Source organism: Embiotoca jacksoni, unplaced genomic scaffold (genome assembly GCF_022577435.1).
Source record: "Embiotoca jacksoni isolate LCO1_2020_lvr unplaced genomic scaffold, fEmbJac1.0.p SCAF_24, whole genome shotgun sequence".
Lineage (NCBI taxonomy): Eukaryota > Metazoa > Chordata > Actinopteri > Embiotocidae > Embiotoca > Embiotoca jacksoni.
In genome coordinates this window covers 2,024,482-2,042,590 of record NW_027185375.1, presented here as the reverse complement: position 1 = coordinate 2,042,590, position 18,109 = coordinate 2,024,482, and the positions used below count along the sequence as shown (strand labels likewise).

The window sequence follows — 18,109 nt, the reverse complement described above, 5'->3', positions numbered from 1 at the left end:
CACCAAGCGGGGGAAACTATTTCTATTTCAGCTCCTCGTGTCACGTTGAAGAAAAAACACGTAGACTTGACAGAGTTAGAAGCTCGTGGGGGGGGTTTCAATAATACCTTCGTACGCGTTAGGATTTCCCTTCGCTGAAAAGCGAGTCACGGGCGCCCTTCTTTCACTCTTCTTCGCTGGTATCGGACTCTCATCCCGTTCGTCTCCTGCTTTCTGTTTTTCATCCCCGGAAACTGAAACGAGAGCTTTTTAAGCGTGTCTTTAAGCGAGATTTAACGCGATCGTTTCGCATTTCGTCGTCGAGTGTTTTTTGTTTTTGTTTTTTTTACGACGACTCTGCACAAATATCCTGCGCCGGGCGTTGTTCCCGCCCTCCAGCCGCCCGCCACCACTTGGCTTCGTCGTCTCCGTCGTTGTGAAAGAGCGGACGTCTGACTGACCGCCAAAGTCTTGTTTGACTTTTGAGCACTGACGGGCAGATTAGCTCATAACAAACAAACAAACAAACAAACAAACAAACAAAAAAAACAGATGATTCAGGGGAAAGCGTCGCCTCATCTTATCTGACCGCAGATGCTGTAGATATGAGTCACAGCCGAGCAGGAATTCGACATGTCGTCCCCCGCTAACGTGTGAACCAACCGTGCAACTCATTTGATGCTATAAATCCAGCTGCAGGCATAAATTTGAATCATTTTCAGACGAGATTATTATCTCCCGGTGTTACGCTGATAAAAAGAGCACAAAAAAAACATTCAAGAAATATTCCACACATCCCGCCGGAGTCTGACTGCGTCTCTAACCCGTCTTTTAACGTCATTTGAATTGTTGTTTTTATCTAATTTCATCAACTGTAATCATAGACACGATGCATTATTCGTTTATTTTTATTTTATTTTTTTGGGGGAGGGGGAGAGGGGGCGACGACAGATTCACAATTCGCTGTCGTGAAGTAGGTTTAACTTTAAATGTAACGACAACAAGGTAGTACGTGGAGGGATTGTGTTAATTTGATGGCATGATAATCTGTTGGTCATTTCGGACAAGCAGAAGTCTTAAAAATAGGAATCGAATTCACTCTAAAAAAAAAAAAAGCGAATACTCTAAATAGCTGTAAAAACACAACAAGAACAACAGACGCGTATTCGCCCGCAGCCGAAAGTAGTTCCCGATAAATCCACTTTTTTTTTTTTTTTTCCAGCCGTTCGAGTCATTTTTCACAAAAACTTGGTGCGTCACCTTCGGTGACCTGTTTAAAGACACAGCAGGAATCACGACGACGATGTCGTGCTTCAACATCATAAAAGCGATCGAATGTAGGACTTTTTCGCTGGTTGAACCAGTTACACAAATGGTCATGAAGCCAGAATTAAGACACGGGGGCATTCAAATCTTTATTTCTAATGCTTTTATTCCACTTCTCTTTTCTTTTCTTTCCCCCCTCCAGCCTTCTACATGTATGTAACACAGTACAGTAAGCAGAACACAGTACTAAGATAATTTGGGTTTAAAAGTGCAATCCTACTCAAACATTTCTCAGACAGGCCCGAGTGTACAAAAATATCAGCGACCACCTGCCGTGTGCATGAAGTAAACTGTGCAGGTGAGTGAAAGCGAAATCTGTAATCACCTTCCAATGAATTTGGATTATTGGTTACAGATTTGAAGATTGTCTGAGCAGGTAAGATACCTAAAAAGTACCAGTCAGAGTGATTGATTATTCTAAAACAAACCTTTAAAATATCGTTATACTAAATACAAATGGGCATATTTATGACATGAAAAAAAAAAAAGAAGAAAATAAATAAAATATCACAGAATCACTGCAATACACAAAATCAATGCATGCATTACAGATATTCTGGAAAATGTGTACCCTGATCTCCATTCAGTCCAAATTGTGTGCTTGGAAATTTGGACGAGAAACTCGGTTTACTTTAACAGGAATAAATGTAAAAAGAAAAAAAAAAACATGAAGATTTATATATAGTTTGAAATGTTTTTTGAGCCTTGCTTCAGTATTTTCTAACACCTGCTCCTCATCTTTTTTTTATTTTCCCGACATCAGTTTTCAAGAGGTTTTCTGTACATTTCTTCATTTATTTTCTTGGACTGCGATGTCTGAATTACATTTGGGTGCTTTTGTTAAAAAAAAAAAAAAAGAAAGCAGGTAATTTTGTTGTTGTTGCTGTTTTTTGTTTTTTTATACAGCTTGTCGATAAAAATTTTTTTGGAAATTGCAGAAATTCCCGCAAGTCCAGACACATTTTGTGTTTGGTGCTAAAAGTCATCTCCGTGCCACGATTGCTCTTATCAGCTTCAAGTATTTTTTTTTTTTTTTTTTTTTTGTCGCTCTCATCATTTGCGTAATCAACTGTAAAATATGCGAATGCGTTTTTGATTTTCTGTAACGGGTCGATAACGAACCGTTTAAATGCCGCGGCGGTAGCCGCCGCTTTATCTCGTCTTCTGAATTCGAAGGTTCCCCTCGGCGAAGGGGAAACATTTGCGTCGCCGACAAGCGTTATTGTTGGTGAAATCTGACCGTCTGCCGCTGTAACGTAAGCGACAAGTTGTCAAGCGCGACGCGGCGACGGCGCCACGTGGAAAATGACGGTTCGTTCATGAAAGATGCGAAATTTACAATTCTGAACTTTTGTGCTCAAAGTTACCACATTTTAAAAAAAAATTAAAAAAAAAAAAAAAAAAAAAGTATTAACAATAGTTTGTAAATGCTTCATTTTCATGTATCGATGGGGAAAAAAAAAAAAAAAAAAAACTGTCGCTAAAATCTGATCACGCCACGCAGACGTCGGGGCCCCGTTGTGTCGGCTGCGGAGCAAAGTTCAAGGTTGGCGGTAACCAGCAGACTGACGTGTTTCTGATGCTTCCCGAGTCATGAGATCGCGGCTGAAAACGTTTTGGTCCCGCAGCGCCAGAAACGCCACGCATTTTTAGTCGTTCGCAGTTTTACAGTTTCGTTCTTGACTTCTTAAAATCTCGTCCCATCATCGAACACGTCAGGTACGAAAGGCCCCGACGGTTCCCTCGACAGTTGCCACATCCTCTCGTCTCGTCTCGTTTTGTTGTTGTTGTTGTTGTTTTTTTTGCCTTCTGAGATGCTTTGGATGGAGCAGGTGACGCTCCCTCCGCCCCGACCTTTCCTGGATATAACTAACTGCTGCGTAAATGGATATATTCCTGTAGATGTCGTCACAGCGGCGCTCATAAATACAAAACTTAGATTTAAAAAAAAAAAAACAACAAAAACAACCTGGAACCCATTATGGTCGTACACTCATGTAAACACGCTGGCTTCGTCCTCGGCACGGCTAGTATTTGGCCGGCTCCGACTGCGAGCGGCGGCCGGTGGAGCAGTGCCCCGCCCTGAAGACGACACACAAAGACAAGGTTGTTGGTCTTTTTTTTTTAGACGTGCTGCAAAGTCCTGAGAAGTTTCATTTCGCGGGCGAGCATAAACGAAATTTAGAAATGAAAGAATATCTGCTCGTAAACACAGCAAAACAAACTCTAACTCGAATTCAAATCACAATCGTGTTAAAAAAATACATACTATAAGTACATTTTCACGTGAAATTACTATAAAAATGAGAATATCGGGATCCGCAAACAATAAACCCTTTGAACATATGAAGGGTTAATGCATGTTGACTCAAAAAGTGAAAGAAAACGAGAAGTTTTCATTCAAATTTTGCAAGTTTCTGATTCGCTTCCATTTTAGCTTTTGCGTTGTTTTTTTTTTTTGTTCTGTTTACATCTATCAAGGCTAAAAGGGGAATTTGATCAGATCCGCGTCCACTTGGCTAATTTCGCAGACAATGCCAGCGAGGTGTACTTCGCAATTTCACTTGAAGAACTGAAACGGGCCAAATTCGAGCCATAATATTTATGCGATTATCTCAAGATAGTCAACCCGACGTACCGAACAAAAACGCAGTCGTTAGATTGCCCAATTCAGCATGAACATTCATTTGCCTTCTCGCATTAATAATTTGACCCCCTATCCCACAACTCAATGGGGATATTTTGTACTTTTTTTTTTTTTTATTATTTAATTTTTTTTCTGCGCGCAATTACCTGCAGAGCCCCGTGGAGCACTCGTAGTTGTTTTGGCAGTAAGCGCCGAACGGTTTGCTGTTCATGATCCTCCACAGCGGCGTCATTCGAGCTGTCCTCCTCAGCGCGCGGACCGCCTGTTCCCCCTTCGCGTCCGCACTACGGGCAGAACCGGACCGGGCTTCTGAGACCAACGGACCTGCACACACCTGGTGTAAACATATGGACACAAAAAAAAAAAACAAAGATGTAGAGATGAGCATTTAAAAAAAAAAAAAAAAAAAAAAAGGACCAAAATAGAAAAAGTAAAAACCAGGCAGACTGTATAGTTGACATTGGTAAATTTTGTATTTATAAGTGACCGCCAATTGAGAGGTACAGCAGGCAAGGCATTTTAAAATCGGGTTTTTTAACAGTGTACCGGCTCAATCCAGACACGCAATGTGAATTGACTGTAAATAAAAAGTACAAAAAAATACATGCAAGTCAGTCTACGATCTCGACTCGACCCTCACTCGCTCGCTTTTTTTTTTTTTGAACCGGGTCTTGACTTGAGAATGGATTTTACACAAAGGTGTTGTGCTTGAATTGAAAATTTGTAGCCACAGTGTCGTAAAGGTGCTTTTAATTTGTCACCCTGTTGTTGTTTTGGTTTTTTTTTGCACGCGTCTAGAACATGAACCGGGGTGTGACATCCGACTTGAGTTGCAATCGTCGCAGTTGTTTTGTAGGTTTGAAAAAAAAAACATTTTTAAACCCTTTGGGTTGAACTTCATTTCTTCCTTGCAGTTCATTTATTGGACATTGGAACTACTGAAAACGCTGCAGAAAGAAATCTCTCTTTAAGCATGAATCCATTCTTTTTCTGCCCATCCGTCCAAGACAAGTCCACTCACCTGCTGAGCCAGCACTAACAGCACGATGCACAGTGCCACTGCTTCCTTCTTTTGGGTGAAGAAGCCTTTGTCCTGCATCTTTATTCTTTTTTTTTTTTTTTTTTTAAATGCACTCCGTCAAACGCAGACGACCGTCCGTCCTTCTTTCTTTTGTGCCCTGCTGCCTTCGGGGTGTAAACCTCGACCAGGTAAGATCCCCCGGACCGCCAACAACTTCTTGCAGGAGACTTTCGGTCCGACTTTCAAGTCTGGAGGTTCTCTTGTGAAGTCGGGTTTTTTTTTAACGAGTCGCCCGGTTTGCTGCGGAAGTCTCTTCGAGTTAAAACTGACTCGGCGAACTCCAGGGGGCTGCGCTCTCCTTTATATGGTCCGGCCCGAGGTCCCGGGGGGGGTGGGGAGTCGCAGTCGTCAAACCCCTCCCCGCGCCCGTCGCCCGTTCCCTCCCTCTTTATCTCTCTTTATCTGGCCTAAATGTGACATGATGTGTTGAGCAGAAAACAAGTCGTTCCTTTAAAGGGTTTAAGTTTCTGCACGCTTTTCCTTCTTTTAGGCGTATCGTAGCGCAGTGAGCGCGAGGTAACGATGACGCAACGGCAACGCAGCTGGGTTAAAAAAGGGGGGGGGGGTTTAGAGAAGCAAAAGGTCACCGAATTTATATGTGTGTGTGTGTGTGCATCTCAGTGCCATAGTGCATGTGAATGAACTTCCAGTGCGATATGGCGTGTCTGCATGCCGCAGGATATCTTTGACTGCTTGAGGCCACTGACCTCACGCAATCACAGCAGCCCCGCGGGAACACATGATCCCAGCACGTGTGTGTGTGTGTGTGTGTGTGTGTGTGTGTGTGTGTGTGTGTGTGCGCTCCATATATTTGAAAATGAAGCAATAAGAAGACACGTCTGGACTCGTGGGTGTTTGTTTTGTCTCGTGTCTGGGTATTTTTATGTTGTTTTTTTTTTTTTTAAAGCCCGGGGTGGACCTTCATTAACGTAGCTCAAACTCTCCAGCTGGGTCAGGACAAACATGACATTCATTTTTTTTTTTTTTTTTAAAGACTTAATTTCAATTCCAGCCGGGCAGCTAGAAATGCGTCAGAAAGCGTTTCGGTTCGATTCACGGGATCAAAAGGTCGTCACGTGTGTGCGGCCGATTTAATAAAGGAGCGCAGAGATGCACGCAGCGGAAAGTTCCCGTGCAGATTCCCGCAAGGCCGTTCGCTACCGAAAGGCTCCCAGCGGACCAAGAGACTTGACAGGAAACCCGCGCGGCACAAACTCGGAACATCCGCGTCACCGTTTATCGGCAGGCGCGGCCAATCAGGTTGAGCCCGACGGGCCGAGCGGAGCTGCAGAGGCGGAGAAGCTCGCGGGTTTCGGAGAAAGGCGTGCATGCGCCCCATTCTCCTGAGCGCAACAGCTCGAGAACCCCCCTGAGGGGGGGGTTCTCCCACTCTGGCCCGAATGTTCTCGCGGTCCCAAGAATGAACCGATATAAGTTTTGAGGGTTCACGGTCACCGTGACTTCCCGACCGTCTTTTATCTCAAGAAAGCCTTTCGTGAATTTCTTCCAAGTTTTGGCTCAAAACGTTCACTTGGTCCCTCGGAAGAACTGATTACATTTTAAGGGTCAAAGGTCATGGTCAGCGTGACCGACCGACCGTTTTTTTTTTTTCCTTTCTCTTGAACACGTTCTCTCGAGAAAGGCTCGTTTTTCAGTCCGTTAGCGTTGAAAATACAATAAGCGCCGCAAGTAGCGCGTTTGCGTTGTGTGCTCCGCCTGGACCGTTTCTGTACAACCGTGTCCACCAAGTTGCTCTTGCGCAGAAAAAAACGACATAAAAAAAAAAGTTGGTAAAGTTTGAACTTTAATCATGAAATAAAACCCTCTGCCGACATTATAAGTGGTGCAATTTTAAATACCTCACATCATTGATGCAATCTCTGAAAAATGGCGTAATACTTTTTTTTTTTAATCGGTCGAATTTCTTGAGGTCTTAAATATGTTTTGTTGTTTCCTGTTGGGAAATCAGGACCGCTGAGATTCTCTGTGTTGCTTGAAGGAAAGGCCGGAGGTTTCAGTTCGGCTCAGCTCGTTGCCAACCTTGCAGCCTTCATTAGTCTGACTGTGCGAATTTCCCCTCTAGCACAGAAAAGTCTGCCGTCCTCCCGTCAGGATCTTTGACCGCTCTGAGATATTTGAACTTTAAACTTTGACTGAATCAACTCGGACAAACGGATCAAAGGTAGATCCCAGACGTGACATAATCTGACCACTTTTCCGTCCTCGTGGACTGTGTAGGCCGGCGTTCACAGAAATGGGTTACCCAGAAAGCTCTATAAATGTGGAAAGGCCTTGAGTCGAAGCCAATAACTCTCTCAGTGATAGTGGTGATAGTTCAGCTCCGCGAGCTCTTATCGCTTATCTGTCTCCTAAAAAGTAATCAGAAGTTACGTAAAATTAACCAGAACACGTACGGTTTTATATAAAATCATCATCGATCTATCGTTTTTTTCCCCGTCATCGTTTTTGCCAGGAGCTTTCCTAAACTTACACACATCAACACGTGTTTGAATTTTAAATTGAATCTTGTAATTCTTATCAAAAGTGAGACTGACCCCTTATTCATCCGTTTATTTATTAATCTGGCGGTAAACACAATTTACAGAAACACATTTTTTTTTTTTTGTGCCACTTTTAGCACGATGAAGTTGGCGTTCTGCTGCGTTCAAATGGAACCCGTGAACTCGCGGTCACGTTGGAGGTCGCGTCACCGTGCGCTCGATGTTGAAGCGGTTAAGTCGCGGGAACGCCGCGGGTGATTGACGGCAACGTGGACGTCCGGGAGCCACGGAGGCGAGCCATTTAGCAAACCGGGCAGGCGGGCAACGTTTACGCTCGACGTAGGCCGTCATTAAACTGCAAAGCAAAACTCGGTGCGACCGCAGCATATCGGCTTCGCATCTCACGACAACTGAACTCCCGCAGCAACAGAGGAGCGACTTTTCCGCGATTTCCGTAAGCGTCGGCAAACGCGCGGCGGCTCGTCGACTCTGGGTTTACGCGACGTTGCGATTTCTGACGCGAATACCGCCGGAGGGCGCCCGCTCGCGCGGGACTCTTCCCGCGAACGCCGAAAACGCGACGCAGTTTGAACGCTGCGATGCTTTTACCGGACCGGGAACGACACGCCGTCGTAGGTTCGTCTTCACGCCCGGCGTCCCCCGGGTGTCGGTATTTCCAGCTGCAGCGTCGGAACAAATGGCTCGACGGACGGTCAACCGTGTGATTTTCCTCACCGGCTCACTACGGCACTTGTCACGGACTTTAATTCTCCACACGTGACCACCCGGTAGTTGCCGTCTGGAGCCGACTCTTTCTGTGATATTAGACTTCATCGGCTTCGACGGGTCACCTCTCCGCTTTGCGATTCGTCCCCGCGCGACGTTTCCGGGAATCTGCTGCGTGTGCATATTTGCGATTTCAGAGCAGAACAACATCTGTCAAAGGACATTCGGATGAGAAGGACACACACACACACACACACACGAGAAAATAGATGGGGCGGTCCCGTGCAACCGACGACTTCCAGTCACTCAATAATTAAATGTTACGGTAACAGACCGGCACCGCAAGATCCTCCAGCTAAATAACAACATGCATGACTGTGCCTGAATGAAACATTTATTTCTCACATATCTCTCCACGAAACGCAAGAACATTCCAGCATCTCTGTTCACAAATATTAGATTATTTTAAGTATATTTGTGTAACGTCTGGTAGAAAATTGAGGTCAGCCCTTGCTTTCCTTTACTTCTGCATTCGGACACATTCCCATCCTAAAGAGACGCTTCTAATTATCATTTTGGATGCTAGAAGGGCATCAGGCCATAATAACTCGATAAAAGATGAGACTGTTTTGTTATGGCTCGATAGTAGGCCAAAGGTCCCGAGGTGTGTGTGCTGACCCTTTTTCTTTTTTTTTTTTAAACCCCCGGACTGGAAAGTGAGTTTTCAAAGCCAGAAATATCTGCACATGACAAAGTGCAGTCACCGGCGTTGATCGACGAACTTATAAAGATATTAGAGAGGTTGCGTGGCCTCAAGGAAGTCAACATTTCTATTATTATGCTACAAATCTGGTCTAGAAAAAACACAACTCTCCTAAAAACACCCCCCTGCGCATGTACAAAAAAAACAAAATGTAGGGCTCAGAGATGGATTGAATCAAATCCAACTTTATTTATGTGTTTGGAAACTTTAATGCAAAATTGCTGCATTTGTAGAACTCAGTCTGTGTGTGTGTGTGTGTGCGCGTGCGTGTGTGTGTGTGTGTGTGTGTGTGTGTGTGTGTGTGTGCGGGTAAACAATGGTGAAAGAATGGCTTTCGCTGTGACCCACTTACAATGCACTGTCATTACACGCTGACTCTGCTGCCCCTTTATCTGATGGTCAACTACGGCAATGTTTACGTAATCTGGAGGAAAGATTATTATTTCGGACACAAATGATGAATTTGCAGGCACTTATTTATGAGAATAATAACTGAGAATTCTAAATTAATAATAAGTAACATATTTTTGTGACTTTTAAATGCCCAGTTGGGATTTTTTTGTGTGTGTTGAAACTGTTTAAAACTGCGGATTCACCTGCAAATTAGCTTCAACTTCGTGTGTATGTGTGTGTGTGTGTGTATGTATGTATATATATATATATATATACAGTGGTGTGAAAAAGTGTTTGCCCCCTCCCTGATTTCCAATTTTTTTTGCACGTCTGTCACACTTGAATGTTTCAGATCATCAAACTAATTTAAATATTAGTCAAAGATAACGCAAGTAAACACAAAATGCAGTTTTTAAATGAAGGTTTTTTTATTATTAAGGGAGAAAAAAACAATCCAAACCCACATGGCCCTGTGTGGAAAAGTGTTTGCCCCCTCCTGTTAAAACATAACTGTGGTTTATCACACCTGAGTTCAATTTCTCCAGCCACACCCAGGCCTGATTACTGCCACACCTGTTCTCGATCAATAAATCACTTAAATAGGACCTGCCTGACAAAGTGAAGTCGACCAAAAGATCCTCAAAAGCTAGACATCATGCCGAGATCCAAAGAAATTCAGGAACAAATGAGAAAGAAAGTAATTGAGATCTATCAGTCTGGAAAAGGTTCTAAAGCCATTTCTAAAGCTTTGGGACTCCAGAGAACCACAGTGAGAGCCATTATCCACAAATGGAGAAAACACGGAACAGCGGTGAACCTTCCCGGGAGTGGCCGGCCGATCAAAATTACCCAAAGAGCGCAGTTTTTGTGGAAAAAAAATGAATTTAATCCATTTTGGAATAAGGCATAACAAAATGTGGAAAAAGTGAAGCGCTGTGAAAAGTGAAGCGCTTCCGGATGCACTGTATATATACATCACTGCTGGTGAATTTGTTTTAACGATGTAAAAAATATTGACCTGATTTGTCCTTGTATAATATGAAAATATAAAATACCCAGCAGAGGAAAGAAAGGCGAGCAAAAGCGAAAGATGACCCAAAGACATATCAGAAGTCCTTTTTAAATTCTGCTCCGAATTTGTGAAAAATGTATTATGGTTGGCAGTTGACGCAAGTATCCTAATCCAATATAAAGCCATCATTTTCCTTGAATTCGTTTTTGTTCAATTTCGTTTCAATTAAGTAACTCTACTACGACATCAGTCTGAGACCGCATCCTGCGGTGAACATTTCATTCTGGCCTCATTTTACAGTAAACTGCTCCTTTATGCAATATTTATTCCACTTTCTCCACTAACATAAATCCCCCCCCCCCCCCCCCAACTTCGTTTATCAGCAGGATTGTCACCTGAAAGGCCTCTGCTGGGCTTTAAACCAACATTAAAGATTATTTATGAGGACGTTTAGACGTAATGTTGTCAGATCAAGGGCATTTATTTTTTTATATATATATTTTTTTTTACTTAACATCAGAGTGTTGCAGGTTAAATGGAAAAATGGAAAGGACAATAGGATGTCGTTTCTTTGTGCATTATTTGCCTCAAATCCTTTTTAGTCCTCAGAGCTTCCTCTCTGCATTTGCATGCGTTGATTGTCCGATATTTTTTTTTTTAATTTTTTTTTCTTGTAGGAGTTTTGCATTCAATTACAACCTCAGCAGCCTAAAGAAAGTAGAGACAAGGTTCAAAATCAAAGTGACCTGAACTGCGAGCACTAAACCACGAACAGGAAGACAATAATAAACCAGGACGCTAAATTTCAGAGCGGAGAAGGAAAGTTGGTCTCATCCCCTTCTCTCTGTGTCAAAGGTTATCTGTTCAACCCTCCCTCTGTTGGATCTGCACTCGCGTGATGAAGCGAGCATGACGACTGTTGACCCTTTTTCCTTCATTTAATCTCACATGACCTTCCTCAAAGGGTATTCCAGATAGAGGTCGAGGAAAACTGGACCGCAAAGCAAACACTTGCGTGCAAAGCACACCCGAGAAACACACACTCAGTGGCTATAGGTTTATTTGTATTGCCTTTTTTTTGGTTTTTTTCTTTATAATAAATTTGGAATTTTATTAATTAATCTGAACTAATAAAAGGAGTAAGAAAACAAATTAGGCTCCGTAGCTGTAGTTGAAATTTGTGTCTGCGTGTGCAAACTTTACGTTTTTGATCTGAGTAAAGAGCGCCATCTGCTGGACATCTGAGCGTCTTGAGCATTATAGAAATTCACTCCAATATAAAATCTCTCAGAATTATTGCTTGCATAAAAGAAAAGTTTAATACCATTTTTTTTGCATGTTAATTTTTACGATATATAGTTATGTTTAAAATTGTCCACAAACTTATAAATTTCACCTTATTTTGATGAATCCAATGACTTAAATCTTGGTTTCTTGGGACCATCTTTCTTCCTGTATCTTTTTAGAAGGAACTGACGTGTTTATTTTGTTATTTTTTTTTTACCACAATTCTTGTTTTTCCCCTTTATTTGTTGCTTTCGTGCAGAGAGTCATGACTCATTCGACTCACAAGCCGTGTTGACATGATGATTGAGCACTAGTTGTTTCCTTTGGTAAGAGTCAGGCTAGCCATTTCCCCCCGTTTGCAGTCTCTATGCTAAGCTAGGCTAACCATCTGCTGGCATTCGCTTCACATACACAGTAGAAGATTTACAAGTGTCAGTGGTTCTCATCTAAGTGAATAATGCTTTTTGACAAAATGTCCCAACTTTTACTTCAAACACGTGTTGAAAAAAAAAAAAAAAAACAGTCTTACCACATAATCCACTCACCAGTTTCCAAATTTTCTGAAGTTGACGACAAATAATTAAACGACAAAAAAACCCAGAAATATTTAGGCTTTAGAAAATATGCATTTTATTTTATTATTCATTTGCACTTGTAATAAAAAATTGCATTGTTTTCCATGACAACACTCATTTGTTTTCCTTTACATTCAACACCGTCATGCCTCTTCATAATCCTATTTTATTTTCTAAGACAGGCCAAAAGCAGCACTTTTTTTCCCCCAAGCTTTGAAGGAGACCCCTCACATTATAAATATATATAAATCGCAAAAGTTCAGATCATCAACAGCAAAAATGTAACGTCACAAGGCCTTCACAGTTATGGTCGACCCCTCGTCCATTAAATCTTTTTCCTTTTTTGTTTTTTAAAGCGGCGTCTCATTTTCTCACATTGCGCCAACACGGTACATCAGAAATGTTTCTTTTTTAATAAACAAACAAAGGCTTTATTTTGTGAGAACTGCAGCCCTGATGTGAAACACAGTTCAGCTTTTAAAAAAAGAACGATCTACAATCAAAAAAATTAATACAGTGACAGGAACAAGAAGGAAAATACTCAAGATGACTGTGGTTTGAGGCTGATTATTGAAGATTGACTTTACATGTGTCCTTTCTGTTCAGATATCACAAACTAACCCGTGTCTACTACCAAAGTTCGATTAGTTTTCTTAAAGGTAACTTAAACTCGAAATGAATTCTGTAAAGCCGCCTCCGGTCAAGTTATTACTTTCGTTAATTAAAGTTACCATTCAAGTGGTTTAAAATGATTCTAAATCTACCCTTCGAAGTGGGAAAAACACTTTATAGTCACGAAGAATTTAGCAAACCGGTACGTTCGCCTTCGCAGCGCCTTCTGCCACGGAGCGTTACGGTACAATTATGCCGCAGTTATTAAATCAGAAAGTGGGCACTTCCTCCCGTCTGCACAGCCCACAGTTCACATTCAGCAGCTGCCTCTCGGAGCGCTTTACCGTGGGACGAGGAAGCTCTCAAACCGCAACAACTTCCTCCTTCCAGCCTCGAGCTCATTACGGTCAGCCGCCGAGCTGTAGATCAAACCAGTGACCCGCTTCGAAGTCTCTCTTCCTCCCGAGTCGCTCGGGCCAGCCCCCCCCCCCGAGTCTCTTAACGGCACGTGCAGGACTCGGCCACCATATCCTCCAGCTCCTTGTACTCCACCTTCGTCTTGTGGTCGATCAGCACGCTCATGGGCATGTACTTGTAAGGCACGCAGGACAGAGGCGGGACGTCGCCGACGCCCAGGTCGTTGATGCGGGTCTGGATGATGGCGTGGTTGGGGGAATGGTAGCCGTAGTGGAGCAGCCTCGGGCAGTCGCCCTGGCAGAACCGCGGGTTGTACACGGGCGGCGCGATGTAGTGGCCCCAGCCCAGCTTGTCGAAGGACAGGCGGAACGAGTGGAGCTTGCAGCGGTTCTTGGGCAGGCTGGTTTTGTGTTTGTAGCCGGGGATGTGGGAGATGATGGAGGCAGAGGGGGGGGGCGGCGAAAGGCGAGAAGGCGGGGGGCGTTCTGCAGCGCGTCCGGGGAGAAATCTTTCGGCTCCGGGGACGGGGAGTCCTTGGAGCGACGGTGGCGGCGAGCCGAAGGGTGCAACCGCCCGATTCTACTCATGATGCTTTCCCCTTCGGCCCCGAGCAGCTCCCCCATCCAGTCCTTCGCCTCCCTCTCCTCCTGGAGGTAGAGAAGAAGAGAGGGGACTTCCAGGTGAGGCTCGGCGCTCCACCGCCTCCTCCTTCGAGTCCGCCGCCACGAGGCGCCGCGGTCCTCCGCAGCGAGCCCAGGTTCTGTGCACCAGTACTGGGCGGTGAGAGTCAGGTGCCCCCCCCCGCCCCGCCCCTTCCCCTGCAGGACGTGGCCGCTGACGTGGGCGGTGATGTCCGTCTCGGTCCACCGCTCGTGGGGCTCCAGGGTGACCAGGCTGTCGGTGTCCAGCGAGGCGACCCGAGCCGTGCAGCGGGGCGGCTCGGCGGCCCGGGAGGCATTCGAAGTCGAGGCGGAGGGAGAGGAGCGCAGGTGGACGAACGAAGCTCGGACAAGCTGCTCCGAGGGAAGGGTGTCGAGGTTGTACTGTATGGTGAAGGTGTAGCTGTGGTCTGAGAAGAGATGGAGGCAGAGGACGAGAGAGATCAGATTCAGTAACTCGACAAGACTTTTTTTTGTCAAGTCCTTTGAGCTCATTACGCAGATTTTAAACATCAGCATAAAGATTTCTTCTTTAATTTCTTAGTATTCTGCACTTCGTAGATCTTGTTTTAAAGACCAGGACTCAAATCTCTCAAAGGATGATTCTCTGTATTCAGATTCTTCTTTAAAGCTGCTGTGGTAGCGTGACCTCTTAACGTTAAGAGGATGATTGCATCAACACTTGCAATGAAATTTCCCAACAATGTACTTCAGTATATTCCAAAAAAAAAAAAAAATGTTCCCCAACCTCCAATATGTCCTGGTCACATCCAAAAATTCTTCACTGTATGACCAAAGAGGCCTTCCTTGTTTTACCCACTGAACCATATTCAGAATGACCTGATACAGATACTAAAATCTCTGGTACATATCTGGGTAAAAAAAAAAAAAAAAAAGGATTTTTGCTGCAATGGTTTGTTCAGAGAAACTGACCCATGATCTAAATCCTAAATGTGACAAATTCTGGAGACTTTGGAAACCTTCGGTCTATTTTGTTCATTATTGGACGACAACGGCTGATTTTTATTTCCCATTGTATCCCCTTTAACTTCTGCATATCCTACTTTGCATGCCTTGTTTGTTGAGTATTTAGAAGTTGTTTTTAAACCTGCTTTAAAAAAAAAACCCTGCACAAATTAAGAAAAATTATAATTCACGATCCCAGACGATTCATTGGATGAATTCTATTAAACAAAAGCTACAGATTATGGGTCAATTTGGACAATTTGGACGTTTCTCTTGTCTGAGCTGAAACAGAGAAATAACGTACCATTTGAGAGACACATCTTTGGATATCTGTCTACATTATGCTGAGCTTTCATTAAAATGGTAGACTGGATCACTCTTTAGAGGCTCTACAATTTGATCCGTATCAGAAAATGCTTTCCAAGTGCTACGGGTGGCATCTGTTATCCCAGTCTTTACAAATATGATGGGAAAGTTGAATTATTCTCCATGATATCCATGACTCACACCAGTTAGTTAAAAAAAACAAAAAACAACTGTGTTTAAAAGGTTGTTCTGTCTGGTGTACAGACGCCATCATTTCTTTTGAGGTGTCAAGACTCTCCAGTCTCCTTCTACGAAACCATTTATTAATGGTGTCCAAATAAAAACCTGAGCGGGTGATATCAGCTGCAGATGCTTTAGAAGTTCCAGTAAAGCGTTTCCTTCACCTCCTGACGCGGGCAGGTAGTGCACCGAAGACGCCGAGGACCTGAGCAGGCGCACCGTGTTGGAGCCGAACTTCCGGTGCTGTTTGGGCCTGCCGTCCGGCTCGGCCGCGCTCCGGTACAAGCTGAGCATGAACTGCAGGTTCTGGTCCGCTCTCTGCTCGTCCGTCAGCGGCCGGTGGTGCGCCCCTTTGTGCTTGGCGCCGTGGTGACTCCGACGACCGCGCTTCGACGCCGGGTGGCGAGAGGCCGCCTTCCGCCCGGGTATGACCCCGGTGCAGGTGGAGCACAAAAGGCAGACGAGGCAGGACAGGACGCAGACACGGAGGAAGTGGCGCTCGGTGCCGGTCGCCCTCATGTTGATTTTTTTTAAAACCTCCGGTGCTAGCGAGCTCCACCAACGAGGCTAGAGTTGGCAACCATCGTCCGCGCGGCCGAGGGCGGGATTCACCGGCTCGCTTGGTCGCCGGCCATTTCGGGCAAAACAATCAACGTCCTCCGGTGACCCCGTATTAACCCCTCGGATCAGCGTGACGAAGCCACGTGATGAGTTAAAGGTGCGTAAAAACGACAGCTGCACTTTTTTTTTTTCTTTTTCTTATACCTTCATATTATTTCATGTAATTTTATATGCAGGTTTTCAGCGTATTAATATATTGTTTCTCCTGGTGAATGATAGGCCACTATTGCTTTTATAATTCACAAGTTTTCTTTCTCTGTGTATATTTTCTGTAACCTCGTGACATTTTGTCTTACATTTAACGTATTCTGCTTAAATCTGTGGCTTTATTGTGTCCTATAACTGTATCCTTGGATAACTTAAGAACTTTCTTTTTAAAGGAACAAAAATATTAATATATTTAACATTTTTTAAGTTTATAAGTTTGATTCAAGAGTAATTTTAAACAATAACTCTCCACCTAGACACTAATTAAAAGGCCTGAGCCACAGGTAAAGCGAGTCGTCCCACTCAGTTTTAATTAGGTAATAAAACCAAAACGAGTAAACAAATACAAGCACAATGAAACTGTCACCTGACAACCTTAGAAGGTCAACATATTGTGGTCAAGATATTGAGGATTTTTAGATGCCATTAAAAAAAAACAATATTCAAATTTTGGATTTTCATTTTTACTGTGAAACCCAAAAAGTGAACATGCTCAACATTTTCGGCTCACAAACAAAGAAATCTATAACCTGCAAATTCTGCTAAGGATGCATTCCTAATTAAAGGTCTCCATTTTCAGCATGCTTGTGTACTTTGGCGCCACCAGGTGGTACAATGTGACATCACCCAACACACAAACTGCACTGTTTCAAAGGGACTGTTCACTCCTCTAGAAACAAGAACCTGTGCAAAAAATATATATAATATCACAATAATGTTATTTAAAATCATTTGAGAGCTTCGCCTGTTCGCTGTTTCATTATCCAAACTTAAATTAAAATTACTGACTGCATGAAAAAGTCTTAAAAAGTACAGGAAGCCGACTTTGTAACTTTCTCTCCACGTTGTGGTTTACATTCTGTATTTCGACCACTCCCAGACTGCGACTATATTTGCAGACTCTGATTGCATTTTTTTTTTTTTTAATGTGTTTGTTTGTACATGCATAATTTGAAGCCTGACAGCCTCTGGTAAACAAATAGCTCTCAGCTGAATGGACGACCATCCTGTTACAGCTTCAGCCTATAATGTAAAAAAAACCGCTAAAATGAAAAGGAGTGGAAGTCTTTAGTGTCTTTTAAACTTGATCTTACATGAAAGCGGTGACTCTGACCAAATATTACAGTTCAGAGTTTGGGAGAACAAGAAGAGGTGGAGAAGGATGTGACCAAAACAAAGTCCTCGTGGTCTGAATGTAAAGTGAGACGTCTGGGCACGTTCAAATCTGCCTCTTTTTCTGTTTGATTCCCTATCTTCTTGTCTTTTTCTCTTGAAACGCACAACTCATTCAAATACACACACACACACACACACACACACACACACACACACACACACACACACACACACACACACACACACATTCAGTTAAGTGGCATTCAGTGTGGGGGCATTCCACAACGTTGATTATCTACAATCCCAATCATTCCAGTCTGCAGGGAGGGTGTGGGAAAACTGCAGGCAGAATACTGCTACAACAGCTCCTCAGGCAAGAGGACATTTATGAGGTTTTATTGCAAGAAGAAAGTCACAAAAAAAAGGGCACATTTTTAACTTAAAATACAGAAATTCTGCAGAAAAAAACCCCTCTTTTTTTCTTTTAATTTAGTTTTAATTAAAGGAGAGCTCTTTATTGCCAGAGATATTTTTAAAGGAGCAGCTCAACATTTTGTACGCATGCAATGCTGCATTCACACAATATTGGAAGAACAGGAAGAATGGGACAATTTGTGTTTTTTCCGACCTTTAAGAATTGTTCCAAGATGTGACCCCAGCTGTTGGCCTCATAAC

At 43.4% G+C, this 18,109-nt stretch overlaps 2 protein-coding genes across 2 annotated transcripts; both read right to left on the bottom strand.

Moving 5' to 3' along the window:
• Positions 1-3,083: 3,083 nt before the first annotated feature.
• Positions 3,084-5,331, bottom strand: leap2 (liver-expressed antimicrobial peptide 2). Its single transcript, XM_069158994.1, has 3 exons — positions 4,974-5,331; positions 4,099-4,286; positions 3,084-3,387 (listed from the first exon to the last, which is right to left on the bottom strand). Exons 1-3 carry the CDS (start codon positions 5,049-5,051, stop codon positions 3,333-3,335), a joined length of 321 nt encoding a protein of 106 aa, XP_069015095.1. The 5' UTR covers positions 5,052-5,331; the 3' UTR covers positions 3,084-3,332.
• Positions 5,332-13,400: 8,069 nt separating this feature from the next.
• On the bottom strand, positions 13,401-16,009 carry bmp15 (bone morphogenetic protein 15). Its single transcript, XM_069159302.1, is given in 3 exon segments — positions 13,401-13,795; positions 13,798-14,388; positions 15,655-16,009. Coding segments are annotated over 3 exon segments (1,341 nt in total).
• Between the last annotated feature and the right edge of the window lie 2,100 nt (positions 16,010-18,109).